The 14,092-nt window shown below is 38.1% G+C and overlaps 1 protein-coding gene across 1 annotated transcript; it reads left to right on the top strand.

The window, feature by feature from the left end:
- The first annotated feature begins 48 nt into the window (after positions 1–48).
- On the top strand, positions 49–7,442 carry tbx2b (T-box transcription factor 2b). Its single transcript, XM_060887577.1, has 7 exons — positions 49–837; positions 1,544–1,811; positions 2,698–2,844; positions 3,915–3,991; positions 4,091–4,263; positions 4,900–5,498; positions 5,912–7,442. Exons 1-7 carry the CDS (start codon positions 476–478, stop codon positions 6,347–6,349), a joined length of 2,064 nt encoding a protein of 687 aa, XP_060743560.1. The 5' UTR covers positions 49–475; the 3' UTR covers positions 6,350–7,442.
- Positions 7,443–14,092: the final 6,650 nt, after the last annotated feature.

The following is a 14,092-nucleotide window of genomic DNA, read 5'->3' as shown; positions in this document are numbered from 1 at the left end:
AAGGGGGCTTGGTTCATTAGTACTGGGAGAGGAGCAGGAAGGACGTGTGAGATAGTTACAGTTGTGCAGTGGACAGGGCAGGAACTAAGACGCTTCACCTCCGCTTCTCCCTTAGAATATGATCGTGCAGATGGGCATCTGCGTCGAGAGAGTGATCTTATTTTTATGAGAACGGCGCGCGCAGGAAACAAATATCTTCTTTCAAAGTGTCGTTGCGCTCACTTTGACCGGTAATAGTACGAGACTTGGTGAAATCTCCAGCTATAGGGAAACTGAAGTGCTTATTCCCTGTAGCCACTCTGCGTCCGCTCGCTTTTGAACGACAATACAGAAACTTTGCACTGAAGTTGAAGATTTCCTCAGCGCATTTCTCTCTTCAGAGCAATACGACGGCATATTCCTGCTGGATAAGTGCCGCTGGGAAAGGAAAAACATCACTTAAATATCACATTTTTCAGCGATTTTGGATGCACCGATGAGAGATCCAGTTTTTTCAGGCAGTGCCATGGCTTACCACCCTTTCCACGCTCACCGGCCCACCGATTTCCCTATGTCAGCGTTCCTGGCGGCCGCTCAGCCCTCCTTCTTTCCAGCTCTAGCGCTGCCGCCCGCCGCTCTCACTAAGCCGCTCCCAGAGCACAGTCTGGCCGGAGCCGCCGAGGCTGCGCTCCATCCGGCGCTCAGTCACCACCATCAGGCCGCTCATTTACGCAGCCTCAAAAGTCTTGAGCCAGAGGAAGAGGTGGAAGATGATCCAAAAGTCACACTGGAAGCGAAGGATCTATGGGACCAGTTCCACAAATTAGGAACAGAGATGGTTATTACTAAATCGGGCAGGTAATAACCTGCTTTACTAAACGTTCACCTTCTGCCTTAATAGTATTGTATGTATTATGATTTCCTTGTAGTTTCTTTAATCAAACAGGCGTTTGTGCGTCATCATTTACAATATATGTAAAATGTAAAATATTATCCGTAAATTTATTTTATTTATTTATTTATTTTTTTGTAACTGCACAAGATGATGTTTTTGTCTTGAAGTCTAAATATATCCCGAGTTTGCGTGCTGACATTTGAGTTCCCAAATGGACACACCGAGTCGAATTGATATAGCCTTTTCTATTGTGTCTATAAATACGGATTCTGGAAGTTTTAGTGACCGACATTTTGTTGTCCGTGTATGCACAGTTACATGTACTGTCTCATTTTTATAAACCGTTTCTTTAACAGAAATAACTAAAATATATCTCAGAACATTAGGTCTGTAACAGAACGATTATTTAAAGTTTAAAACCTGTCTTGGGAGAAAATGCTAAAATAAAAAAAGGACATTTATTTATATGTAGGTAAATGTTTATATTACGTGTAGTCTAGCGACTTTATGATATTTACTGACATTTAATTTGATTATTTTATTCGCTTCAATATACTAGCTGTATATTAGAACCCATCTGAATAAAATATTGATTGTTGATTCATATTTTTAATAAACAATGGTTTTCTTTCTTTTTTTTTCTTCTTTTTTTTTGTTTGTTTTGTTTAGGAGAATGTTTCCTCCATTTAAGGTCCGAATAAATGGACTTGACAAAAAAGCCAAATATATTTTGTTGATGGATATTGTAGCCGCTGATGACTGCCGCTATAAGTTCCATAACTCGCGCTGGATGGTGGCGGGGAAGGCCGACCCGGAGATGCCCAAGAGAATGTACATCCACCCGGATAGTCCTGCTACAGGAGAGCAGTGGATGGCAAAACCTGTCGCTTTCCATAAGCTCAAACTGACGAACAACATTTCAGACAAGCATGGATTTGTAAGTAACCTTCTATTGCATGCTACAATTCTATTCCAAGGAGACGGTTGATTAGCCCTGTCGATTGGCCAAAAGCAGTTTAAAAAATTGATATATGATTCTTTTGGCCCTTTATTTAAAGACATTTCAGCAGTTCAGCGTTTTCTCTGCAATTTCCTTTAGATAACATAGGTGTGATCACAATCTTACAATAAGGTAATGCCTCAGAAATCTTATTGTAACAGTCTGGATCCCTTTTACACGCTTCACTCACATAGACTATAATTCACTTTCGAGTTGTGAATAATGACGCTGATGCAATGTGAATGCTTTATTCTGAGCTTTTTTAGTGTAAGTGAAATTAAGGAGTGACAAATCGAATAGGGCACAGGTCAAGACTGTATTTGTCTTGGCTACATTATGAAGGCTCAGGACTCTTAAAAGAAGTGTTGAAAGCTTAATTAAAAAAAGTGGATGCGAAGGTTGGCAATAATGTTCTCTACCTTATAGTCGAACATAATCTGCGGCCCTGCGCTCTTCCACTCGCCTGCAAAACAAATCGACAGGAAACAAATAGAAGAATTTACATGCATGACACAAACTTTTGATACCCGTACAATTGAATAGCAAAGCTTTTGTTTTTCCTTATACGTTTTGTTTCTTTCTCCGACCAAACTGCTTTTAATTGCATTTCTATATTTTTGTCTTTATTTTTTTTTTTGCTTTAATAGACTCACTCATATAACCATAGACTGCAACATATTGCATATGTCAAATTATTGTAAACCATCTACAATCATTTTGCAGCTTTCTGAAATTTCATGCAGTGGTTAACTGGTTTGTTCAGCACTGCGCAATTGTGAGAATTATATTTAATCTTACCGATTACCTTTTGTCTTTTTCTCAGACTATACTGAATTCAATGCATAAATACCAGCCTAGGTTCCATATTGTGAGGGCCAACGATATTCTGAAGCTTCCTTACAGCACTTTCAGGACATATGTGTTTCCCGAGACGGAATTCATTGCTGTCACTGCCTATCAAAACGACAAGGTATGTAGCTCAGGCACATTAAATGTAACCAATTATTTTAAATGACAGTATATGTCAAGTTAATGCAAAGTTAAAATATGTGTCACGATCAAGAGCAGACATTTCAGTCATGTGTAACTCTTGCTTTTACTAGGCAAAAAAGCTGCTCTTTTGTTTCTCAAACAAGTTAAATGTTGATACAACTGACTGAAACAGGATTATCCCAGGCAAGCCATAGCTAGTATATTCAGTTATACACCTATAGTCTATAGTTCATCGCGTTGCAATTTGCGTTGTGAATCCGCATCTGGATTTTTAAAGTAGATTTTAATAAAAACACAATTATGATGGCATATTGGATATTGGACGGTTAACCTGCCGTTTGTGTGCTGTGTGTGTGTGTGTGTGTGTGTGTGAGTGTGTTGTGTTGTGTTTTGTTTGGGAAGGGGGGGTCGCCTTGTTGGCCATCGTAAAGTTTATGGCCTAGAGTCCCAATCGATTAGCAGGCACTTAAGCTCGCCAGTGAGTCTGGGAGCCGAACACTTGAAATTTTTGCAATCAGAGTCGTCAGTCTCAAATCTTTCAGGAAACACCAACGCGAATGAACAGTGCTTTTACTTCTGTGGAATCCTAACTAACTCATATCACCCTCATCGTTTGTCTAAGAAATATCGTAATTAATATTTAATTTTTTATTTCAGTTATAAAAACGTATTAATTATTGATAATTTCCTTTGTCCTGTTGGTGGTAGCTTACTGTAGGCCAATACTATATGCTATGAAGCTAGTGCGAGATGAATGAATATTTACAAGTGAATTGTTCTCATGGGGCTTTTCAGTATAACTAAGTTTTCTATAAATAAATATATATATTGGATAAAATTTAGGTCTATAATGCAGGCATATAATAATATAATAATAATAATACTGATGATAATAATAATTATAATAATAATTATAATAATAATTATAATAATAACAATAATAATAACAACAACAATAATAATGATGATGATGATGATGATGATGATGATGATGATGATGATGATGATGATGATAATAATAATAATAATAATAATTCTTTTCCTCAGATTACACAGCTGAAGATTGATAATAATCCATTTGCAAAAGGCTTCAGAGACACGGGAAATGGAAGAAGGGAAAAAAGGTCTTAATCTCTCGTAAACCTACATTTAATAACATATTGTCTTCTTGTATTTTGGCTGTCTTTTTAATGTCTGGATTTTTCTCATATTTTTTGCCCCAGGAAGCAGTTAACTCTGCCCTCTTTGCACATGTATGAGGTTGGTCAGTGTAAAGTGGATCGGGAAGGAGCCGACTCAGACGAGTCCTCAGGCGAACAGGCCGCAGCCAGGGACTCGGTTCATTCCCCTCTCGGACCTGCAACGAGTCCTCTCAATTTCACCAGAGCCAGTAGAGGTAAAGTCTCAGTTTGATTTACTAAAGTTTGTATATTTATTCTAAGGAAAACGTTTCTAGTGGAATTTATCAAGCTGTGAACACATGCAGTGAAGAATAACTGTCTCTGCAAAGCGGATTTAGGCTCCATAGGCGTGAGGATACGACTAAGTGAATTCAATTAGAATGCTCTTATCAAGTCGATTTAGTTATACGATTTAAAACCAACATTACAATCATAATCAAAGATGTCTTTTAACACAATTACACAGGGTACACAGAAAATAGGTACACAGAAAATGGGTGAAGTACATACCAAGTTATTAGCTCACAGATGCAAAATTACAATCGTTTTTACTGAAGATTATTTCGTATATTTTCGTCTTTTACAATTGTCTCTGTGTTTGGTTAAAGACAATATAGATTTATATAGTGTTTATGCAGTTCGACCTGTTCGACCTGCGATGTTATACTAAAATGTACTAGGCTACTATCACGTTAAATCTAGAGGTTATTCGGCATTACTAGTGTTCTACACTACTAAACCTGACCTGCAACATTTCTTGCCTATAAGTCACCTGTTATTGATTACAACTGAAATGATAATTGATAAATTATAGCAACTGCCCTTCTATAATGACACTGTTTTCCTCGTAGAAGATAAAGCTTGCACTGACAGTGAGCATGAAGCTGATCAACAAGAGGAGCACTGTGGAGCATCGAGCAGTCCTAAACCACCATCTCCATTCAGCCCCAGTTGTGAGGAGCAGTCGAGAGAGAAACAGAACACGGAGAAGAAGGAGGACTATTCTGATTCAAGAAAGCAAAACGAGTCCATATTTAGCCTAGGCAATCTCGACAAACTGGAGAACAAACACAGGAAAGATAGTACAGAGTCGTCTAAGAAGGACACGGACAATGGGGGTCTTAGCGGAAGTAAAGACAGTTTCTCTCCCCTTATGGTCCAGACAGAGAGTCCGTCACATTTCGGAGCAGGACATCTACAGAGTCTGGCTCTCTCTGGCCTGCACAGCCAACAGTTCTTTAACCCTCTGAACACCGGACAGCCTCTGCTCTTTCATCCAGGACAGTTCGCGATGGGCCCTGGAGCATTTTCTGCTATGGGTATGGGACATCTACTGGCTTCAGTATCAGGAACAAGCGGCTTGGATAATGGTAGTCTTTCGGCACAAGGAGCCGGAAGTAGTCCTAATCCATTTCCCTTTCATCTGTCACAGCACATGCTAGCCTCTCAGGTAAGATTTTCTTATTCAGTGTAACATCATGGGTGAAATAACGTGCATCAACAATCATGTCAGTTCATGCCCATAAGTAGTTTGTATACAGACAGCTAACACAGTGCATGCTCTACAGTTCTCCTTCAGTCTTTACCTAGTTAGGTCCTCTAGCCAGGCTAAGCTGTTAATCCACCTAAAGATGCATTATATAATACAAAACGTTGTCTAAAATCAACAGACGTGCGTTATGTTACTTTTTAAGTGATTCATTTAAGTTTTATTGAGATTTTATACGTTCTAAATATACATCTTCATATAGGCCTTAAGGCAGAAAACTCAACCCTGATTCTGACTCTGTCTAGACATGTCTCTTAATTGCAGAGTTGTTGCTATCGAATTTTAAAATGTATTATTATTATTATTTAATACAGGGTATCCCAATGCCTCCATTCGGTGGTCTGTTCCCCTACCCATACACGTATATGGCTGCAGCAGCTGCCGCGGCCTCTGCGCTCCCGGCCAGCACCACTTCCTCTTCTCTTGCGCGAAACCCGTTCCTAAACAGCTCACGGCCGCGGATACGCTTCAGTCCCTATCAACTTCCAGTGGCTATTCCTCAAAGCACAAACCTGCTCACCACTGGATTGCCAGGTGGCCTGAATCCCTCATCGGAGTCCTCGAAATCAGGCAGCAGGGAGGCGAGTCCTGTGCCCGATCAACACAACCATAAAACCGCGTCCTCTCAGAGGAACGTCTCTCCCAAAGCCACACTGAAGGAGTCCATAAATGAACTGCAGAACATCCAGAGGCTAGTGAGCGGCCTGGAAACCCAAAGGGAGCCATCCTCACCCAGGAACTCTCCCAAATGAGCCAGGATCAACAAACCTATCCAGGGCATGACTTGAACTGGCAGAGGATGTTATTATAAAGTGGCTATCTGAAGGATGTTCAAATACTTTTTTAACCCATGGATGATCGCAGTGGCAATAGCAAAAAAAAAGAAGGAAAAAAGAATTAACAAAATAATATGTTGAATAAGAATTAACTTGGTGCTGTCGTGGTGGAAACTTGAACAGATCTTTGAAAATGCTGCGAAGACAATCTACTATCCCCTATAGCCTAATTTTGCTCTTCATGGAAAACGTGCTGAAAAAGTTACAACTGTCCATAAATGAAAATAAAACCAACAGGCAAGTTTTGCAGAATGTTAGGAAATTGTCACAGCTGGCCACAGAAGGGTGGATGTGGATCAAACGACACTTACAAACTGTTAAGTCAAACTGCAATTCAATCAAAGCTACATCCAAATAATAAGTGTATATTAAAAGGGATTGCAGTGGGAGTCAGTGGACTGTGTGTAATAATCCCGACAGTTTGTGCGTGACCTATTTAATGTAATTAAAAATAAATTCTGTAAATAAGCTATAAGGATCCAAGAATATGCAAATCGGTATTAATTTATTCACAGCTGTACATTTGCGTGTATATACTATTTAGAGTTTAACTCTGTGCTTTTTTTTCTCATTTTACATGACTGTAATATTGTAAATGAAAGCTACTTCATAGCGCTTGTTCGGTTGAAACAGATCATTTCTATCTGTGATGCAACGCTGTTTAATCTGCCTGTGACACGTTAAACACAAGCGTGTCTTCGTTGGATAGTTAGTTGAAGGACAATTGGGACTGGCGTCCAAAACACACACTACTATACTAAATAGTATGTCAAGAGTAGCTCACCATAGGTGTGTGTACATAAAGTATAGCGCTACAGATGACATACTATTTAATACGCTAGTATGCTCAGGAGATTCACTCCAACACACGAGGCTTACATCCGTCTTCATGGGCTGGATTAGAGCCTACATATGCTTTAGGAAAATGAACGTGTCGAATATGCCGGTTGTTCGGATATTTTCTTGTTGGATTCTCTCACAGTTTCAATAAAAAAACGCGTTGAATTTATTTTAAAGTCTTTTTAAACATTTTTACACATGTGTAAGCAAACGTATTTTTATATATGGGCCTACTGACCAATTAATCTATCAGATTATCCACAACTAGAGACACGTGTGGATTCTGGATCGATTGCGTAATGCTATAAAATGTAGAGCAATTTATTTTGAATTGAGTAAGGCTTTATAGCTAACTAATGACATAAAACTCACATTATTTGCAATGATCAAACATAAGGTGAGTTTAATATTCTATTGTTAATTTGGAGTGGTCAGGACATGTGCTAATCTAATGCAAAGTTTATTAACAGTTTATGACATCTTGGATAGAGTATTTGACATATTCATTGCAAATCACTCGTTGAATCTGTGTTATAGAGGTACACAAATTTTTCGTTGACCAATTAACTGAGGCTACATGTGCTATTGCGCCCTCTGGCGGCCTCAAGCTATTTATAATCATGCTTTTCAAATTCATGGAGCTAATAATAATAATAATAATAATAATAATAATAATAATAATAATAATAATAATAATAAATGCATTGTGTAATTTAAGCCACCAGTACAGGATTAAATTAATAAGGATAGAGGAATGAAGGAAGATGGCCTTTAGGCTTCAGGCAGGCCTTTGTGTTGTGTTTGCCCCGGCGCCTGTCGCCTGGCTACTGGCCGACGTGCTTCACACACTCGCTCCTAAAGAACCGCGACTTCCACTTACAGCTCCTAATTAGGGATTATTCTCGTGCATTTTTCTTTCTTTTTGCCAGAACCCCAAACCCAGGTTTGTATTAATGGGGCATTGTTAAACATTTTTCTCTGCAACTAACAAAGCAAGCAACTCGACTTTACTATTTGCCCAAACTAATCAACAAATGACTGCTCAATAAGCCCGAGCTTATGTAAAACCTGGTAATTCACAAAATGTATACTTATACAACAAGATATATTTCCTTCCGTCCCTTTCTCATAGAAGACAAAATAAGCATTCATAATGTGTAGTTTCTCACATTATCAGTTCTTTATCTGCAGACTGAAACAGAACACTAAGTAGTCTGCAAACCTATATAACCATTGAGGGGTAAAGATGACTTCTGTCTGATAACACTCCGTTTGTAAAATCCCACTGAAACTAAGTCTTCTTTCGGCTTTGTCATCGCCAGTTTATCAATGTTTTGCACGATAAACATCATTAAAAGTAACCTTGACGTGTTCATTCACATTGTTGTTCAGGGGCAGAACTGCATCTATACATATTTAACTACATTACATTTAATACATTCTTTTATGAAAGCATTATTTGGGCTATATAATATGTTAAAAAGAAATGTGATTTTATCAAAGACCTAAAAAAGTCTACATTTTTTTTTAAAGTCTTGACAAAAAGGTTTTAATTTCTTTATTCCATAGGACGAAACAACAATTAATAAAACCAGTATTAACAGACATTTCCACTAAACACTAGTCTGTTAATACACATTATAGTTTGCAGTACAAGGCAGAAATCCTCAGGTTTAAATTAACACTTTCATTTTTGTTTCGCGGGACTTAAATAAACATTTTGTGTTAAGATTTTGCTGCAGACAAGCAACCGCACGCAAGCCTAAAAGGTCCACTTAGAGACTTACACTGAATGAATAGATAAAATAGTTCAGGCCTGGTGTAGACATGTGTACTGCCTGCAGACACAGCTCTATCATGGCGTAATTCAGGAAGCCTGCTTCATTACCTATTATTAATTATTATCTATTTGGCCCAGAAACTCACCAACGTTGTACCAAAACTGTTGAGCCAATAGTAAAAAAAAAAAAAGAAATATAACGAGAGAGAGACAGAGAGAGAGAGAGAGAGAGAGAGAGAGAGAGAGAGAGACTTTGAGGATACATCAGTGAAAAGAAATGAAAGATAAACATAGACAGCTTGATCATCTCTTATAGAGCTCCACTCAGCAATAAGTGTTGTTTTTTTAACTGTTTATTACCACTTTTGCACGGACACGTGTGTGTTTAAATACAGACAAAAATCCAACACTTCTGACGTAAACAAATCAAACACCGAAAGTTTTAATCTAATTAACTTAACTGTCCCAACACACTCATGACTAGAATGAATTTGCATGATATAGTGAATATCTACAGTTTAAATTTCGATTCACTCTAAATCTATTAGTTCTAAGCTGTATTTCACTGAAGAACCATTTTCAGGATTGATGCAAAAAGCGGGGAATCCAAAAACAAGGACCCACCGCCACCTCCTGGACACATTAATGTAAATAAAATATAAACTACAATCTTTTAAATGTTAACATTCACTACATTGTCTGACAAAATTCTATCGAATTTTGGGTACAATTATCATGAAGTGTTTTTGTAAATTAAATAAAAAAGGAACAATAAAGCCGTGTGGAATTAACAGATGTAGTAAAAAGCAAAGTATTTATTTTTTAATCTAGTGAAATACCGTGAAAAACAGTCCAGTACAAAAGGAGTAAGTAAATAGGGAATATACTGTAGATATACACACAGGGGCGCCAATAAGGGGGGAAGTTAGGACGATTCTAAGTGCCCACGCACTTTTGGGGCCCCCAGAGGCTTGTATGTTTGGTGCGAAATGGGTGTTTTAGGGGGTCCAGTCTCATTTTCATTCATAGGGCCCAAAATTGCTAGTGGCGCACCTGTATACACATATAAACATGTGGATCTACCGCTCCTCTACTTCATAAAAAATGCACAGTAACAATTGCAATACATAACACAACGATGTTACATAAAGCAGAATTGACACATGAAGTATTGCAGATTCATGTAAAAAAAAAACAAAAAAAAACGGGGATTGTCGGATGCAGGTAAGTTAATATAGGCATTTACCACTAGGTGTCGCAATGTCTTCCTTTAAAATATACACATGCCTTAGGACAGTTCACGTTCTTTCAGACAGCATTTTGTTTCTCGATAGTGTAATTAAACACAAATAATAATAATAATAATAATAATAATAATAATAATAATAATAATAATAATAATAATAATAATGAATACAAAAAATAAAATATAAAAAATAATCAGTTTTAGCTCAAATTATGACAAAATGTCTGTCACTGGGCATTTTGAATTACTCAGAGAACAATAAAAATACTTGCTGACATCATTTTCATACCATGTATGCTTGATTGATGTTCTGTGTCTGGAAGGACATTGGCAATACTGTGGTGCTGCTGACAAAGAGAAGTATCCTGGACAAATTATTTGCACCCCTCACCAGGGATTCTGACTGTGCTCAGGTCCTGCCATACATTTGAACACAAGAGATTATCAAAGACTAACATTCACGTCCATGATGAACGAAGCGATGGGTCACTAAGGGTGTGAGACTAAACTAGCCAGCTGTCTTAAAACATACAATCCTGTCACACTTTATGGTTATGGTGTATGCACTCCTTATTACATCAGTGGTGTCTTTAAGATTTAATAGATTAGTTCACTCTTTGCTTGTGACCTTTTCTCTTCCTTAACATCTTATGGTAAGCAAGTCATGTTCATCCAAAACTTTCATTGTGGAATAATTCATTTTCATAAACAATAAAGATTGCATGATTAAATGACATTAGAAATACATTTGACATTTTCAGGGGTAAAATATACCTTATGAATTCTTTGGATAATTAAAGGAGATTAAACATTCTAAAATTGAGTTACTTGAAACCATCTTTAAGGGAAATTCTATCTAGAATCTCTAACAATTCAAAATTAAACTAGCATGTTAAAATAATGTTTTAATGTGTTAATTTTATTGTCATTTCAAGCACATATAGCTGATGCAGTGCATAGCAAAATAAATCAACAATCCTCCGGAATCCTGGTGATACATAAATATACATACATAAAGCTAATACAGCAATAAGGAACTAGAGACTATTACAGTCACACAGTTCCACATACAGTGCATGTATGCAGACTAGGGCAAAGACAAGAGATATGTGCAAAATAAACAGTACAATATAGACAGTACACCAAAACACTTCACTACAATACAGTAGTGCACAAAGAACAGGGCAAACCAATATAGCATCCTACAGAGTGTAAGTGAGGATGCTTTTATTGTAAACATGAAACAGTTAGCAGTAGTTTGTAGCAGCATTTATAAGACATTGTGAAAAAATGTGAGTGTGCAATGTGAGCGCAGAGATGTGTGCAAAAAGTATGTGCAGAGAAGTAGTCGTTTAAGTGTTGAGTGATTTGTGTGTGTAGAGTGAGAGTGAGAGTGAGTGTGTGTGTGTGTGTGTGTGTGTGTGTGTGTGTGTGTGTGTGTGTGTGTGTGTGTGTGTGGGTGTGTGTTTATGTCAGACCAGTTCCTGGGAATTTAGGAACATTAATAACATTAAAGATCTTTAATCATTTACTTAAATTTGCTCAAACATGATCTACCAACCAAGCAGATGTTACATATATCATATTACAGAGATGTCTTTCATCAGCTGTGCAAGAGAAGTACTACTGAAATGATTATTAGTTTATAGCTGAAACTCACCATGCTGCAGAGTAACCATGCAGGCTAAGTAATCTAGTAATCTCTCTGTCTCTCTCTCTGTCTCTTTCTCTCTCTGTCTCTCCCTCTCTCTCTTATAAAATAAAACTGTCTTTGCATATGCATGTATTTATTGTAAATTATTAGCCTCAGTACCAGAGAATCTGTGGAGCCTATGAGAGTGAGAGAGAAAGCGATATGTGTCTAACTGCAGTGTATTACTAATAGTGAATGTTGTTTAGTGTTTTTAGGGCTTCCCGCAACTATGAAAAAAGTACTTCTGAAGCTGTAGGAGGTGAACAACAACAGATATTCAAAAAGGTGATGATGTAACAGTTACAATGCTCCCAAAAGAAGAAGCATTATTCAAAAAAAAAAAAAAAAGACCCTGTTTTTTTTTAAAACCCTTGTCATCATGATGGTACAATGGCTAGTGTGGTCTCTGTCAGCTCCAGGGTGGTCACTATGTGCAGTCCTTCTAGGTTCTCTGCCTTTTTCCTAAAACATGTTCCTATAGGTGAACTAACCATGCTAAATTTACCCTAGAAGTGAGTGTGTGAATGTGTGTGTACATATTACGTTATGATGGATTGGTGTCCCATTTAGTGTGTATTTGTGCTTAGCTTCCCAGTTTCACTATATTTAGGGCCCGAGCACCGAAAGGTGCGAAGCCCTATTGTTTTTGCTCGGATTTATTATTATTATTTTTTATTTATTTCACTCTCTCACTCATTTTCTACCGCTTATCCGATTTTTATTTATTTATTTTTATTTATTTATTTATTTTCCCATACATTGGCCCATTGGGGTCCCTTAACATGCTCGAAAATTCTTGAATTTGGCACACACGTCAGAGTCGTGCGACACTAGGCTTGGGCAAAGACTGGAATACGGGCGTGGCAGGGGGGCTCTGTAGTGCCCCCTATAATGCAAAAACAAACATTGGTGCACAGATCTGGCAATTATGTACACACATGTACGGGAGTTGGTACGCATATAGATCTCATCGACCCGAACAACATTCGCCCTCTAAACTATGAGCTCCGCCCAACAGGACATTTTGGATTGTTTTATAAGTGCATGCGGAGAACTTTTAAATACTCCTCCTAGGGAATTCATGCGATTGACATCAAACGTGGTGAACATGATGCCGAGACATTGCACTTGCTAAACTGCGAAGGGATTTTTGATATCTCGAACGGTGCTGCCATGGCGAGGCGACAAAGTTATGGCGAATTCAGAGAAACAGGAAGTGTCTTCTATCTAAGGCAAAAAATGTCTTATTGTGATGACACGCGGTGTGTATGTTCGGCCAAGGATTCCGATCGCATCGATGTGCTTATTGTGAGTCCCGGGTATAGCGCCACCAACAGGCCCCAGGAAGTGTGTCAGTCACAAAGGTGGATTTTTTGACAGCTGCATGCGGTAAACTTTTAAATACTCCTCCTAGGGGATTCATGCAATTGAGACCAGACTTGGCCACCATGACGCAGAGATATTGGAGATGCGAAATTGCGAACGGATTTTTGATATCTCAAACACTGTTGCCATGGCATTGTGTCAAAATTTACTTTTATTTCAGGCATATTTAAGGCTTTTGGCGCGCTTAGATTAACTTGAAATTTGACACATACATCACATTTGTCGGCTGTTAAGTGTGGACAAAAAGGTCAGACAAAGGTGTGTCTCTTAAGTGGCTCACTAGCGCCCCCGTTTGTCTAAAATGTGGGGTTTCATTTACCTACAGTCCTCAAATGGGTCAGTAACAATATAAATAGTCCACTGATATTTACCCACTTGATGCACTTGCCCACCGTGCATTGTTTTCTGGGAGGCACTGTATAGCGATAAAAAAACGTGCGAGGGCCCGCCATCGCTGCTTGCAGCTATATTCAAATATGAATTTTAATGCAGGAGATGTGGAAAAAAGTGATATAGGCATGTGCATGTGTGGTATACATGAAGAGAATGGTGCCTTAATGCTTGAGTGAACAGGTCTGGTGCCTCTGTTATGCTCTAGGGATCATTTTGCTCATTTAGGTCACTTGTCCCCTTAAAGAGTACAAATAAGGACCACGTTACTCTAGCTGATCTTCTTTGTCTTTATTTCTGTCCTGATGGAAAGGTAACTTCAAG

This window comes from Tachysurus vachellii, chromosome 15 (genome assembly GCF_030014155.1).
Source record: "Tachysurus vachellii isolate PV-2020 chromosome 15, HZAU_Pvac_v1, whole genome shotgun sequence".
Lineage (NCBI taxonomy): Eukaryota > Metazoa > Chordata > Actinopteri > Siluriformes > Bagridae > Tachysurus > Tachysurus vachellii.
The sequence above is the reverse complement of the archived record's forward strand: the minus strand, read 5'-3'. Positions and strand labels throughout refer to the sequence as shown.